Genomic DNA, 15,000 nt, shown 5'->3' on the forward strand with positions numbered 1-15,000 from the left:
ACACACAAACTGTCTAGTGCGCTCCGTGCATACCAAAAAACATTACAATGTCAAATCACATATTTTACCGTAGTGTAATTTTACAACTAAATATTTTGTTTGTTGAAGGTTCATGGAATGGAAATGAAAACTTTAAAAACAGAGAGATGTCACACTGCAGATTTTCTTTTTCTCTCTCTTTTTAATTTTTTTTTTTTCAGAAACTCAAAGCATTGAATATGTGCACTCACTGTAAATCATTCCAAATAAAAAAGTAAAATAGATTTTACAGCAGGGAGGGCTGAGCTACAGCTGCCGACTGTAAACACACACACACTCGGCCACCAACTGAGACTGCAACTCTGTAGAAAGCAACCCACGCATAGGTTTCTAATAGCAAGCCGATTGAAATCATGCACAAGTTTGATTCGGATAATCTAATCTCAGCTGTGATAGTGTGTACGTGAAGAGCTGTTGTGTGTGTGTGTGTGTGTGTGTGTTTCTGTTACATGTGGGAGGACAAGGAATGAGTAACGAAATTCAGAGTGCATACTGTGTTCTGCGAGTTTTTCATGTGATTCTCGGTGCGTGTGGTTTTTCTTACCAATTCCACATTAATTATGAAATTTCTGCTTTTATTGTCCCTTTTGCATTCAAATTGTATATTGTTCTGGTGACTGTTTATGACCTTGTGTAACTGAGCTATGTCACTATTGAGCTTCAGTGGAATTGAGATCCAGGGCAGTTATCTTGCAAATGTAAAAACTGTAATCTAGTACATTAAATCTTAAATTCTCTAAGATGAAGTAAAAATGAGCAAGACAGCTTTACTGGTTATTTTCTTATTAAATTTCCTTTTGAATAGAGAAAAAAGCCACCACTGTCTAAAAAATCAGTGAAGCAAGAGAAAATGGTTTAATTTTCATGAAGAGTTTTGTACTTTAGAATAAGTTTGATAATGTGGTTTGCAAGTCTCACAAAAATACTTACTTTCATGTTTCCCCAGTGTGTCATAATGTCACAAGACAAACAAATCTGGATGAGCTGACCTTTCCTGTTGTGTTTTTCCCTCTCTCTCTCTCCCTCTCTCTCCCTGTGTGTATGTGCGTGCGTGTGCTTGCATGTGCGTTGGCAGTCGACATCGAGAGGCTGAGTTCCTTGAGCTCGGAAGGGGAGGATGATCTTCTCCTGTGGGGCATGGAGGCTCAGGACGCGGCCGAGCTCCAGGACAAGACGAGTCTGACGCCCAGCGAGGGCACCGAGCCCGGCAGCCCGGCCCGCTTCGCCCGGGCACACAGCCTCAGCCCCGAGCCCAGCCCCTGGGCCTCCTCCACCACCACCACCACCACCACCGCCGCCACCGCCGGGGGAGGAGAGGGAGAGGGGGCCGCCCTGAGTGGCGTGCACAGGGATGGAGACAGGGCAGGGCCAGCGCCAGGCGTCTACAGTGAGTGCGCTTCACACATGGGCCTTATTTGACACATTCGTGGGCCATGAGTCATTAATTAGGGGGAGGTTTTTCATGTGGTGGCGTGCTCTCTCTGGTTGAAGTGGCAGAGAGAGGGCATGGGGGATACACAACGCCTGTTTATATGGTGGAAGGGCCCTGGCAGTGGAGCTTGGCAACTTGGAACTCAAAAGCCGCTGGGTGATGTTGAGATAACAAAGCCACCGCATTGTCGTAAAAGTCATGCTTTTTTTGGGATTTTAGTCTGTCGTTGACACAGGGGCCTTTCAGTCAAGCGTTACACATGATTTGTCTCCTAGGCAGTTCCTCGAATCAAACGAAGTGATGCTAATGTTAGGCAATCAGAACTCGAGCATCTCATGCTATTCATTTGCATTTTTTTAAAAGGAGATCAAAGACACCCAAAGATCAACTACAAACAGGCACTTTCCTCTCTTTTATTCTCTCCCCTCATCTTTCTCCCTCTCCTGCCCTTTCTTGCTCCCTTCTCTCTCCCCTCATCTTTCTCCCTCTCCTGCCCTTTCTTGCTCCCTTCTCTCTCCCCTCATCTTTCTCCCTCTCCTGCCCTTTCTTGCTCCCTGCTCTCTCTCTCTCTCTTTCTTCCTCTTTCTTCTTTTTGCCCTTTATCTCTCTCCCCACTCCTGATCTTCATTTCTCTGTCTCTCTATCTCCTCTTTTTCTCTCCCTTTCCTTCTCTCCCTCCCCCTCTCTCCCTCTCATCCCATCCCATGTGTGTATGCTGTGCCTGATGAAGGCGAAGCTGAGTTTTTACAGCACTCAACCACGTCGGCTCGTCCCTGGCCACATGAGACAGGCTCGAAATATGATGCCCACATCTGCAAACATTTGAAAAATCCTCCGCAAAGTCGGAATACAGCGCGCACGGGCTGGCGTTCCCATGCCGAGCTTGTTCTCCGCACATTACAATGTTTTGGTTTATGTACGGTGGCTCAAAAGCACTTAGACTCTCCGTGAGGCATTCTACCATGTTGCTGTTTCTGTCACTACCACCGTTTGTCTTAGGTCATTTTTTTCCACCCGTCATTTTTCAAGTCAACTTTTTCTTTTTAAAAAACTCAACCACCCGGAGGCATAAACAAATTTCTCTCTCTTTACACGGTTTGCTTGACTCCAAACCAGAACTCGCTCTGGTGCTCAAACGAGCTGTGTCCCCTTTAGAATGCATAACGAAAACCATGAACAAAATCTATGTAACAAAATGCAACTGTTGGGAAAAGGTTTTGTAATATTAAAATGCATATACTGTACATACAATTTACTTTAAATTACTGTAAATAAAAGAAATGTCTAACTTCAGTTAGACTCCCATGATGTTTAAAATGAACACACAGAATTTTACATATGACAGCTGTGATCAAATGCATTTTCAAACAATGCCATCTGAAAATGTGGAATCAATAAAGTGGTTTGTGTGTTTTCCAAATGAATGGATCATTTACAAATGGCACAAATAAACAGTCAGTGTGTGCACTCCAACAGGCGTATCCATGCACTTCATGCTCTGTAGCAGAAGAGCTTTCATTTGAAAGGCTGAAATGATTTCTGCAATGTCAATACGAATGCATTTTTCTCTGCATTGATATAATACAGAACTACTGCCATGGAAACCTGAAGTCAGATGTCATAAGGTTAAAGAACCTGACAAGCACATGAAAATAATAATGAAATTGTAATGAAAAAACCTGAGCAATTTCTCCCCAACACAACATCTTTCTAAAATGATGTCACAGCATGAAGTCAGTACATCTGATATTTAACCTTTTCCTCTCTGCACTGGTTTGATGTTGTTTTGGCCGGATTTGTAGACTGACCGGTGGTGGATTTGTAGACTGACCGGTGGTGGTCATTGTCATTGTATTGTTGCAGGTCGGGCCGAGGAGGAGCTGGCCCACTACGACTTCCTGGACCAGCTGAGGAAGGCGTCCCACGCTGGCGGCCTCCTGGACAGCCATTCGCACAACGGCAGCGGCGGCACGTACCAGCACCACGTCCGAGGTGTCCACGACGACGCGCCGCCCACCTGCTGGTCGCCGGGCGAGCATGAGTCACCGGACGGTCGAGGTAAAGCCCCCTGCTGGTGGATGGACACGACTCAGTTGAAATGCCGTTACTAAAAATAAATAAGAAAGAAATGCCGTTATTGCACCAATGGCCACCACTGCAGCCCAGGTGCTTCCCCAACCAGGCCCACTGACATCTGTGACTTCCCCACTGGTCATGAATCTAATGATTCATGATTCAAGAATCATGAATCAGTTTTACACAGCATATTATATAGATTAGTTTAAAGCTAAAGCTATGCTGTGGTGACAAGTCAGATCAGTCAGCCAGGCTTGTGTAAAATTCCACAATTGAATTGAAACTGGCTCTTAAATTCCAATTCAATTCTTGAATTTCACTTCCATTTCAATTGAGGTAGCAAACAGGAAGCAGAATTGCAATTCGAATTGTGCACAACCCTGCAGTCAGGTAGGGTAGAGTGTGTGTGTGAGTGTGTGAGTATGCTGTGGTGACAAGTCAGATCAGCAGGGTAGGGATTTTAATAAACTTTGTGACAGAGGTATGGAGAACATTTTCCATCCATCAGGTGTTTGCAATAAACAAAGAGTCCTGTGTTTTTGGTGTGTGTGTATGAGTGTGTGTGTGAGTGTGTGTGTGTGTGTGTCCGTATTCATGTGTACTCACCCCAGGTTATCATTTTGCAGATGGAGTCCCGTTGAGCCCCGACGCCCTCCGAGGCCTGCTGGCGTGTCCGTTCTGCCAGCGCACGTACCGGCGCGAGCCGGCGCTCCGCGAGCACATCAAGTTCTGCCACGAGCGGGACGAGGCCCAGAGCGTGTGCCCCATCTGCAGCTTCAGCACGCCCTACCGGCCGCAGATGGAGCGCCACATGCTGCTGCACAGCCAAGCACAGGACAGGGCCAGGGTGAGTCCACTCTATAGGTATAACTATATATACTCTTTTGATCCCGTGAGGGAAATTTGGTCTCTGCATTTATCCCAATCCGTAAATTAGTGAAACACACACAGTGAGGTGAAGCACACACTAATCCTGGCGCAGTAAGCTGCCTGCAACAACAGCGGCGCTCGGGGAGCAGTGAGGGGTTAGGTGCCTTGCTCAAGGGCACTTCAGCCATGCCTACTGATCGGGGTTCGAACCGGCAACCCTCCGGTTACAAGTCCGAAGCGCTAACCAGTAGGCCACGGCTGCCCCCTCAATATAGGGGACCCTTTTATAGACCCTCACCACTGCAGAAACATTAACAAACATGTGCGATCCGAAGGCATTTCCGGCGGCTCAGAAAACAACGTTGAGGTCATGGTAACTTGTGGACGAGCAAAAAAATAAAATTGTCGAGCCAAGCTCTAAAGTCTGATTCTAAAGGCTTTGGTTTTGAACGTTTCACAGAAAATCCTCTAGGTATAGATTGAAAGGGTCGATAACATCAATGCTAACAGTGCTAAACATGTGTAGTGTCCTCTTAGCTGTGATACTAACTATGCCGTGATAGATAAGGTATATTTGCAGAGATATACTATGTCTCTATATATGGAGAGAGAGATGCATACATACACACAAAGTGACACACACACATACACACATTAAACAAGTTCACACTGTTTCATATCTGTTTATATCTGTCCACCAGCAGCCTCTTTCTGACCCGGCAATGGAGAACAGGAAGTTCAAATGCATGCAGTGTGGGAAAGCCTTCAAATACAAGCACCACCTCAAGGAGCACCTCAGAATCCACAGTGGTAAGACACACACACGGGGCATGGGATGCTAGCATGGCATGGCGAGGGGACCCCTATGGCCTCCTCGTCTTTCTGTGAGCTGTTAAGCGGGAGATTAAGTGGCTTGTGCCTCCCTCTCTTCCCAGGTGAGAAGCCGTACGAGTGCTCCAACTGCAAGAAGCGCTTCTCCCACTCGGGCTCCTACAGCTCGCACCTCAGCAGCAAGAAGTGCCTCAACGGGGGAGGAGGAGGAGGAGGAGGAGGAGGAGGAGGAGTAGGGCCCTTTAACGGCCACCACCACCCAGCCTACCTCCACTCCCCCACGTCACCCCCTACAGCCGGAGGTCGCAACAGCGGTATTGGGAAGGGCTCTCCGTACACCCAGGAGAGGCAGCCGGGGCAGTTGTCAGCTGACCACCACCCAGGCCTTCAACAGGAGCCGGTCCGGGGTCAGGACCTGAGCCGGCTGTGGGACCCCACGGCAGAGCTCTCGCTCCGGGCCAGCGTCTTCAAGGGCACCACCCTGCTCCCCTACCTGCACTCCGGGAGCAAGTTCGAGCACCTGCTGCAGGAGATGCTGCGGAGAGAGGTGCAGCGGGAGGACGGGGGGGGTCCCCTGCGGGAGGAGGAGAGGCCGGCGGGCCGGGCCGGACGAGAAGCCAGGGGCTCGCCTGAGGGGGGCAGGCCCAGGGAGGGAGGGGTGACGTGCCGCTGGTGCTCCCAGCTCTTCCCCAACGGCGGCGTGCTGCTGCAGCACGAGCGCTACCTGTGCAAGAGGAGCCGCGGCGAGACCGGAGCCACCGCCACCGCCGAGGCGTTCGACAACCACCGGCCCAAAGACGGCTCCCCGCTCAACTTCTCCCGGCCCGCGCACGGCCCACCGGAGCCCCCGAAGACGCCCACGACGGCGGCGCTCAGCAACGGCTTCCCCAAAGAGCGCTCGCCGCTGCAGCGCAGCCCCTGGCAGGCGGTGCCCCAGCAGCTCCTCGTGGCCCTGCAGCCCGGCCGGCCCTCTCGTCCCTACTGGCCCGACCCGGAGCTCGGCAGCCCCGGCGGCAACACTCCGGTCAGCCCGGCGGCAGCTGGCGACATGCCCTCCACACCCCCGCAGGACCGCAGACGCCTGCTCTCCTCGGGATTCGCCTCCCCGCTCGGCCTGGATCTCTCCAACACCTCCTCCGTCGGCACCGCTCTTGGCTCTCCCCCTAGCCGACCCGCTCCGCACTGCAGGACCCCCGGGTCAGCCGGCTCCCAGAACGAGCCCCTGGACCTGTCCCTGCCCAAGCATCAAGCGCTGGACCACCCGCGGGAGAGGCCCTGCAACGGCACGCCGCGGGCCGAGAGGAGAGACTCGGACGGGCCGTACCTGAGGCTGTCTCCGCCCCCACAGCCACTGTCGGGGTACGGGGGAGCCCCCCCACTCCAGCCCGGCGCCCCCGCTCCCTTCGTCGGGGGAGCCCCCATGTTCGGGGGCTCTGTCTATGGGGCCTACCCTCTGTTCAACCCCATGATTCCTGTGGGGCTCCGAGGCGCGGGCCACGAGAACATGCCATCGCTGCCCGTCAACAGGGCGGCGCCAAACGCTTTCCTCTCCCCCATGGCCTACATGCTGGACTCAGACACCGAGTCCGTGCTGAAGAGGATCCATCAGGAGCGGCAGGCGCTAATGGTGAGACCACAACAGTTTGTCCAGCGTCATATCGCAAAACCTTTCAATCTGAGCTTTGACACTTTTACATGAGAACAGCTTCAAAGCTTTGAGGGATCAAAATGACTAACGATGAGTGAGCACACTCATCTCCTCATCCGCCTCGGTTCTGATCGTCTGACCTTTAGTGCTTCCTCTGTGTTTATATGGTCCCCTAGTAGTATGTCATCGTTTAATCAGCATGTATACAGGTTGCATGTCGGGGGAGGCCCCATATCCACAGCATAGAGAGCAGCAGGCTTAATGGGCTGACGTTTTACTCACCCTGAATCATACTGTAACTGTACTGTAATATCACACACAACACTGCACACAACCTTCATTCTACTTTACAACAGAACGAGGTTGTCAGCATAAAAAAAAAAATATTCCACGCACAGGCTTTCATGATGTCGCGAAGCTCATAAATTAAACTCTCTCTCTCTCCCTCTCTCCCTCTCTCTCTCTCTCTCTCGCTCGTCCCAGAGTGAGGCTCTGAACCGCGGCTGCCTGGACTACCTGTCTGTGATGGAGGAGGGGCAGGACGGGGAGGGGGGCGCGGGGCGCAAGCGGCTGAGGAAGACGGAGGAAGGCCTGTACGCCTGTGACATCTGCGACAAGACGTTCCAGAAGAGCAGCTCACTGCTGCGCCACAAGTACGAGCACACAGGTACAGTGACCACCCCATGACCTCATCCTCACAAAAAGTTCACACACTCATCTCGCGATTTGGGTTTTCTACATGATGAGTTGGAGTTATTTACAGAATGCCGGCTTGTTTGTTTTTTTTCCCCCCCACACACACACACACAGGAAAACGTCCCCACGAGTGCAAAATCTGCAAGAAGGCCTTCAAGCACAAGCACCACCTGATCGAGCACAGTCGCCTACACTCGGGTGAGAAGCCCTACCAGTGTGACAAGTGCGGCAAGCGCTTCTCGCATTCGGGCTCCTACTCCCAGCACATGAACCACCGGTACGCCTACTGCAGCCGCGACCACGACACCGACACCGACGGACCCGCCGAGGAGGCCTCCATGGGGGACGAGCTCCGCTACCCCAGAACCCCGGCCCTGGACCTCATTCCCGAGCAGAACGCAGCCGACGCCACCACCAACACCATCTCCACGACTCCAGAGGAGACGTCAAACTTCCTCAGCGACTCCAGCCTGGATGGAGTGCTCAGGGGGGGGGAGGAGGAGGAGGAGGAGGAGGAGGAAGACGAGGAGGAGGACGAGGAAGATGAAGAGGTGGAGCGGGCGCTGGTTAATCACAGGCAGGAACTGAGGGCGGACTCTGGGGTGGGGGCAGAGGATCTCCGAGGGGGGGCGGCAGCGTCACGGAGCCAGGAGGAACGAGAGGAGCAGGGGGGCGGCAGCTACCTGTCCAATGGGGGAGGAGGGGAGGAGAATGACCACTGTGATGCAAACGAACAGGATGCGGCCATGGAGCTGACAGCAGAGAGAAATGACCACAGCCCAGAGGAGCAGGTATGAGATAGGATGGTCTACAGGTCAAAGTTAGGCCAGACTCCTATAAGCCAAGTATGGGGTTGCGGAGTGGGACAAGAAGTCTGCCTTAATGATCAAAATGTGAACAAGCCAAAATATCCCAAGTGCCTGAGGATAGACAAAGCCATTTTTAAAGATCATTATATCTTTAAAATATAAGCCAAATCATCACCCACACACTTCATAAAAAGTAAAGTAAAAGTGAAGTGATAATAAATAAACGGAATGTACATATAGCTGAAAGGTTAACCGAAAGGAGAAGGATTACGACATTATAAGAAATTAAGATTGGACATTTTCAACTAGTTCTGTTTTTCCATTTCAGTGTTATAGAAAATCTGTAAATAACATACAGCAGGAATCGGAAGAGAGCTATAGTTGAATTTAAAGAGTAATATGCACATACAGTATATTGAAAGGCACTGGTGAAGGAGAGTCTCTCGTACAAGCTCATTACTGTTTACTGAGAAAACATTCGCTCTGGACCGCTGCAGCTCCTCTGGACTGAAAACCACTGCACTGCATTGTGGGCCCTCGGCACCACTCCACACCATACTGCACAAAATGTATTTACATTTCCCGGAGAAATGACACTTTCTCGTAACGCTTGTTGAAATGTTTTCAACATCAGGACGTGCGCCTGTGCCTTTCCCACCCAAGCTGTGCAATAGCCAACTGTCTCGCTACGTGACAAGGTCTTCCCAGTGCTTGCCATGTAAACACAGATATTCTGTGCATAGACAACTGAAACTTGGAGAGCTTTAACCGTGTCAATTTTATGACAGTATTAATTGTTTGTTAGTTCGTATTCATGGAGAAGTGGCCTCGGCGGCTAAGACCACACAGTATTAAAACGTCTCTGTAATGAAGGCTCTGTTCCTGCAGTATTTATGAAGTGATGGGTTAGAAAAATTGAGTGTTTCATTGAGTGCACCACAAATACACCATCCATCAAATGGCTCATGTTTACGGGGTTTCTCAGATGCAGCGTTCGGGAGCCATAGGCCTCATTAAAGCCTGAAAGTTGATACTTTTAGTAAATTTAGTAAAGTTAAAAAAGTTATTTAAGACCTGAACGTGTCTGAAGACTTCTGCATGCAAAGAATATGGTTGTTACGCTAGTATGCCCTGTAGTGTGTGTGTGTGTGTGTGTGAAACCTTGAACTAGAAACACTGTGATTCATTGGACACCAGATTTGATGCCAGTGTAGCGCTGGCCTGTGATCAACTCAGTATGGTCTGTGCAGAGAGGCGCTCCATACTGTAGCTGGTCTATTTGGTGCAAGTGCACAGCTCTAGTGCACTCAATTCACTTCAGTCGAGGTTGTGAATCTGTGTAGCTTTTACTGCAGTATTATACAACATGGTTAATGTGGTGCTCAGTCCTCCATTACTGTTTAGTTTTAATTATGAACTTTTTGCTTTAAAACATAAACATCTTTTTACTATGCAGCATCTGAACTGTGTAAAATGCTCTGTTCTGATATCTTTTTTTCCTCTTGTTATAATATTGGAGGGCTGGTGTTGAAATTTGTGAAAACAAATTGCATCAGTGCTAAATGAATTTGTTTACAAATTCTTTTTTTTCACTATGGTCTTGCCAAGTAGCATTGGCAAGTTGGAAATCATTTGTTTTCAAATTCCATCTCTTAACCTTTTTATACAATTTTTATAAGGGTTTTCAATTGTGAATACAATTTTGTAATAAAGATGTACATATTTTGGAACTACCTTGTATTTGTTTTTCTTTTTAAAGAATATATGTATATAAAGTATACATAAAAAAAAGCATTTGGCAAAAACTGCTTCAGTGAAGATAACTTTTTGTAGTAGTCTGACTGCTTGAAGTATGGTATTACCTTTGTGTAAATATTTTTATTTTGACAATATAAAAGGGCGAAAATAAATTAATGTTGAACATTACCATATTGATTTGTTGCAGTAATGGCCAAGTCGACAGGTTGATGTGTTAATGTGAACCTTTCACTCAGCAAGTCAGTGGGAAATCCTACAGTACAGAAATATCTTGAACACAGATGAGTGACTAGATTTGAATTTTTCCCTCCTACACAATATGTAGTTCAACACAATTAGTCATTTAGAGAAGCAACATTAGAGAAGAACGCTAACCGATTAAAATAAAGAAAAAAAACCCGTAAGCTCAAGGAAAGGTGCTGTGTCTGAAAGACTTGTGAAACTAATGAAACGTTTTGCCACATTGTTGATAAGCTGAATACTGAGAAAAAAAGTGTTGAGAATAGATACTCACAGGTACATTCCCACAAGCTATAGTCAAAATGTTTCTGAGAGGCACGTTCTCAGCAGTCACCTCTGTTTCCTATCTGCGTGTGTGTGTGTGTGTGTGTGTGTGTTGGGGGGAGGGGGTGATATTTGCATGCTGACTCAGGCGGAGGAGAGGGAGGTGGTCTCTAAAACCAGTAGCGACTAAAATAGGCAATCAAATAGGTAGGTGACATCATCTCACTGCCGACACTCAAACACACACCTACACACACACACACATGAACGTGTGCACTCTCTCACACATACTGTACACATGCGCAGAAATAATGAGGTCTCTTGTATGCATGGCTTCACATTTCAGGAAGAAGTGGGCTGTGATTCTCTAACATCTGCTGCTAACTGTTCCTGGCATGATCCTTCCTCTCTTTAAATAAACCTACCTGTGGTTACAACAGAAAGGTATTATATTGAGCATACTGTAGATTACATCTGCTTAATTAGACATCTTTCTTCTTAGGACAGCCAACAATTGTGATTGTAAATTACAAAGGTGTGTTTCATATTAAAAAGTTTAGGGGCAAGAAAAATGTTCCGAGATTTGATTTAAGCTTTTAAAGATGTCACCCGCACAAAGTTAATAACCTCCTAACTGGCATTACAACACACAGCAAATGAATCAGTCCAGTTGACTCAAATCAATCTAGTCTTTAAAAACACTTTTCCTGGTAAGCTTTTAGAACAGGACATGTGAGTCATATTGCGTAAATGAGCCCATTCATTTCTACCATAAAATGATTGAACACCTGGGCCAATTATCTGTGCGCTCACTCACTACATGGAGGAAACACGAAGCAAGACGGGGATGGCTCAAAACTGCAGCTAATTTAACATTTCTAAAAAAAAAAAAATCAAAACTTGACTGAACTGTACATAAACTGTAGCTGAACCACTAATAATGACTCTTAAACCACAAATAAACGGGGTTTCTCTTGTTCCGTAACATGCCAAGATGAGGTCACCACCACGGAGGCAGAGATTAAGCCTGAGAAAGCTTGAGCGCGACATTCACACACGCAGCGGCCGTCGGTCGGGGAACGTCGGGCGACTCCGAACAAAACACAAGGGGCTTGGTCTTGCCTGGGATGACTGCAATTGGGAGATTTCTTTATTGTCACATAAATCTCTCAAATTACAGAATTTGGAGAGAGACAAAAGGAAAACATTTACAAGGGACGCAAGAATGAGATGAGTAGTTCTTAAAAAATATTTTTTTTTTCCTGAATGACATTTCATACAATGGAAAGGTCGCTTTGTACAAAAGCCTTCTTTTTACACCGTATACTATAAGAATGGTTATTATACAAGTAAAGAAAAAAAGAAGAAGAAAACTAGAAAAACAAATCTGACTTTACAATCTCTGAGACGGCCATAACTACAGTACCAACATAAACAACACAGGCAAGCAACAGAAATCATAAATCACCATGGCCACTAACCTTTGGGACAAATTTGAAAGTTGGCATGTGGGGACTGGCACTCAGTATACATGCTAATTGCAGGTTGTTGAGGTACAGCACAATTATGTTTACCCAACGAGGGCAACGGCAGAGTCACTGGCACACTAATTAAATGGAGTGGGAAGGAAGGGTGCGAGTGGGGGAATGTGTGTGTGTGTGTGTGTGTGTATGTGTGTCTGTGTGTGTGTGTGTGTGTGTGTGTGTATATGTGTGTCTGTGTGTGTGTGTGTGTGTGTGTGTGTGTGTGTGTGTGTGTGTGTGTGTGTATGAGTGTCTGTGTGTGTGTATATGTGTGTCTGTGTGTGTGTGTATATGTGTGTCTGTGTGTGTGTGTATATGTGTGTCTGTGTGTGTGTGTATATGTGTGTCTGTGTGTGTGTGTGTGTGTGGAGAGGGTGATGGCAGGCAATGCACATAAATGCACGGGAATTGACATATTTTCTTTTTCATCGCCAGCAAAACAAATTCATCTATACAACTTCAGTCAGCTGAGTCTTGGAACTGCTTCAGTGCCACCAACCCAACAACCCCCCCCCCCCCCTTCCTCTCCCCACATCCCCCCTCTCACCCTCCACACTCTTGGGACTTGAAATAATAAGAAAATAAAAAATGAATAAATATATAAAAATCATAAAATACTTCTACACTTTCTTCTTTCCTCTCTTCTTTTCTTCTCTCTCGATCTTTTTTGTGTCCTGCCAAAGCCACAGTCAATATAAAATTACCAAAGCCGCGGAGGGGGAAAAAAGCTGCTCTTTCTCAAACATATGCATTTCTAGTTCCTCTTTTGTTCTGTTATTAAAAGCAGAGTTTGGGCCAATCGTAAGGGCGCACTCCACCCTCTCGCTAAGTGGCGTACATACCTCCACACTTTTCCGTATCTCTCACGCAACCTCCCACCACACACACACACACACACACACACACACACACACACACACACACACACTCACACACACACTAAACTAGAGCAACAATGTTCCAGAAGCTACTCAGGGATGGATTACATAGACATTTGGACAAGCCTTGACTCTAGAAACATTGATAGTCCTATTCCTCGGTTAAAGTGGCCGTTTACGGTCAAGCCTGTCTTTCGGCAAGAGCATCCATTCCTGCTATTTTCTTCTTTATGTCACTTTTTATTTTTTCGATTGTTTGATGTCTGTTCCACCTCACGTAACATGGACTTGGTGTAACATTTACGATGTCAAAAATAACGATGTAATTTCTCAAATATAAAATACAGTCAAACACTCATTAGGATTGGCACAGTGTTTACGCAGTCAATGATAGAGAAGGGAGAATTCCATCCCCCCGAGAATACATAAATTATATAATTATTATAATATTGGGGTTTCAGAGGGAGGCACTCCACAGTCTGACAAGACGAGCATTAACATCTCTCTCTCTCTCTCTCTCTCTCTCTCTCTCTCTCTCAACTGGACATACAATTTAAGCCTCTGCTTGAATTTTCATCCAACTACTCCCAACCTATTTGCCTAATTTTCTTGCGGAATGCTATTATTGCTTATGGGTACAGTATATGTATATGTTGAAATCTGATCATTTATATAGATTAAATGGTACAACAGTTTGTCTTCCTGTTGCCCTAGCATTAGAGGAAGGTGCTAGCCATGCCAAGGTCATGTGTTTGGCTTCTCAGGGCGGGACGCGTGCTCGTAATGCACACATGTTCCCTGTCCCCAAAGGCTGCTTTGGATAAATAAGTGTATATGGTATGCAAGTGTGGATCTGGGTGTGGGCTTTGGGAGGAGTGGGACTGTCCAATTCCCTAACCTTCTCCGTCCATAGTCATGACCCGTCAAATATGCGGGGATCAAATGTTTGCCTGTCAACGATTTACGACAATTTGTTGATGGCTGCGTGGCGGGTGATTCTCCACAATCCAGCAGAACCGACGAGCAGAGGAGCTCAAGACAGCCCAGCATCTGGAGGAGAGGTCCGGCACTCCAGCTGTCCAACAGTCCAACGTTACTCTGCACACTGTTTGCTGGACACAGAGCAAATGTCCAACAACAAAAAAAAAAAAAACTAGCCCATCCCACACACACACACACACACACACACACACACACACACACACACACCTTCTGTAGGACTTAAGGGGTTTGAAAAAGTTCACAGTGAGTTGGCTCAGAGTCCTGTTCCAGTCCCAGCTTCACACTGTGTTCACGCGGTGCGTGCGCGCTCCAGAGCCTGTGTCACTGGGAGCCCATGGGCTCGGTTCCGAAGATCCGATCGCACTCACTGAGGATGAGCTCCACGGCCTGGTTCTGGTAGACCATGTTGACGGCCATGTTCCCGTTGTCCTGCTCCGCCCTCATCAGGGTCGGCCCAAACACAATACCGATGTTCTGGGTCGACATGCGGTTGAAGTCGGAGTTCTCCATCACCCTGAGGGAACACAACATAGCAAGAAGCAGGTGAGAAAGAAAAGAACGAAGAGAGAGTGAAAGAGCAACAGAGGAGGACATGAAAGAAGGAACGAGAGAGAGAGAGAGAGAGAGAGAGAGAGAGAGAGAGAAAGGGGAAAGACACAGAACATCACTGTTATTATGGTTTGTTAGCATAGCATTACTGTGGTTAGGCCTTCCCATGTAGCACTACCTCTTCCAGCACACTATCAGAGATCTGGAGGCTTTTTAAATGCCCCTGTCTGGTCCTGCTTAACGAAGCACTACAGCCACAGCGGGAGCTGGAGAAGTGACTCGGCAGAATCCGCACTGTAACTGGACGTTGGCCAGCAAGCCTGGCATATTAAAGATGTGTCATTCCCTGCATCTAACATGACTATAGTCTATTAGTCACCACCAC

At 47.6% G+C, this 15,000-nt stretch overlaps 2 protein-coding genes across 7 annotated transcripts in view; one reads left to right on the top strand and one right to left on the bottom strand.

Annotated features, from left to right (window-relative positions):
- LOC143103810 (zinc finger E-box-binding homeobox 2) overlaps nt 1-10,131 on the top strand; it is a 15,781-nt gene extending 5,650 nt beyond the window's left edge. For 2 of the 3 annotated variants that reach the window (XM_076267642.1, XM_076267643.1), the window contains exons 2-8: nt 1,115-1,426; nt 3,335-3,529; nt 4,174-4,394; nt 5,119-5,227; nt 5,353-6,875; nt 7,380-7,563; nt 7,707-10,131. In XM_076267642.1, coding sequence (XP_076123757.1) covers nt 1,177-1,426; nt 3,335-3,529; nt 4,174-4,394; nt 5,119-5,227; nt 5,353-6,875; nt 7,380-7,563; nt 7,707-8,389 — 3,165 coding nt within the window. In that variant the 5' untranslated portion in view covers nt 1,115-1,176 and the 3' untranslated portion in view covers nt 8,390-10,131. The remainder of the gene's footprint in view (nt 1-1,114; nt 1,427-3,334; nt 3,530-4,173; nt 4,395-5,118; nt 5,228-5,352; nt 6,876-7,379; nt 7,564-7,706) is intronic. The other variant, XM_076267644.1, reaches the window with a different exon arrangement.
- A 1,660-nt stretch (nt 10,132-11,791) lies between these two features.
- The window catches only part of arhgap9 (Rho GTPase activating protein 9), a 51,500-nt gene continuing 48,291 nt past the window's right edge, over nt 11,792-15,000 (bottom strand). For all 4 annotated transcript variants that reach the window (XM_076267648.1, XM_076267647.1, XM_076267646.1 and 1 more), the window contains one exon: nt 11,792-14,580. In XM_076267648.1, the coding sequence (XP_076123763.1) occupies nt 14,388-14,580 (193 nt within the window). In that variant the 3' untranslated portion in view covers nt 11,792-14,387. The remainder of the gene's footprint in view (nt 14,581-15,000) is intronic.

Source organism: Alosa pseudoharengus, unplaced genomic scaffold (genome assembly GCF_046254945.1).
Source record: "Alosa pseudoharengus isolate Yale_2024_CS ecotype anadromous, Long Island Sound unplaced genomic scaffold, YU_APseudo_1.1 YU_APseudo_1.1_scf_5, whole genome shotgun sequence".
Taxonomy (NCBI): domain Eukaryota; kingdom Metazoa; phylum Chordata; class Actinopteri; order Clupeiformes; family Clupeidae; genus Alosa; species Alosa pseudoharengus.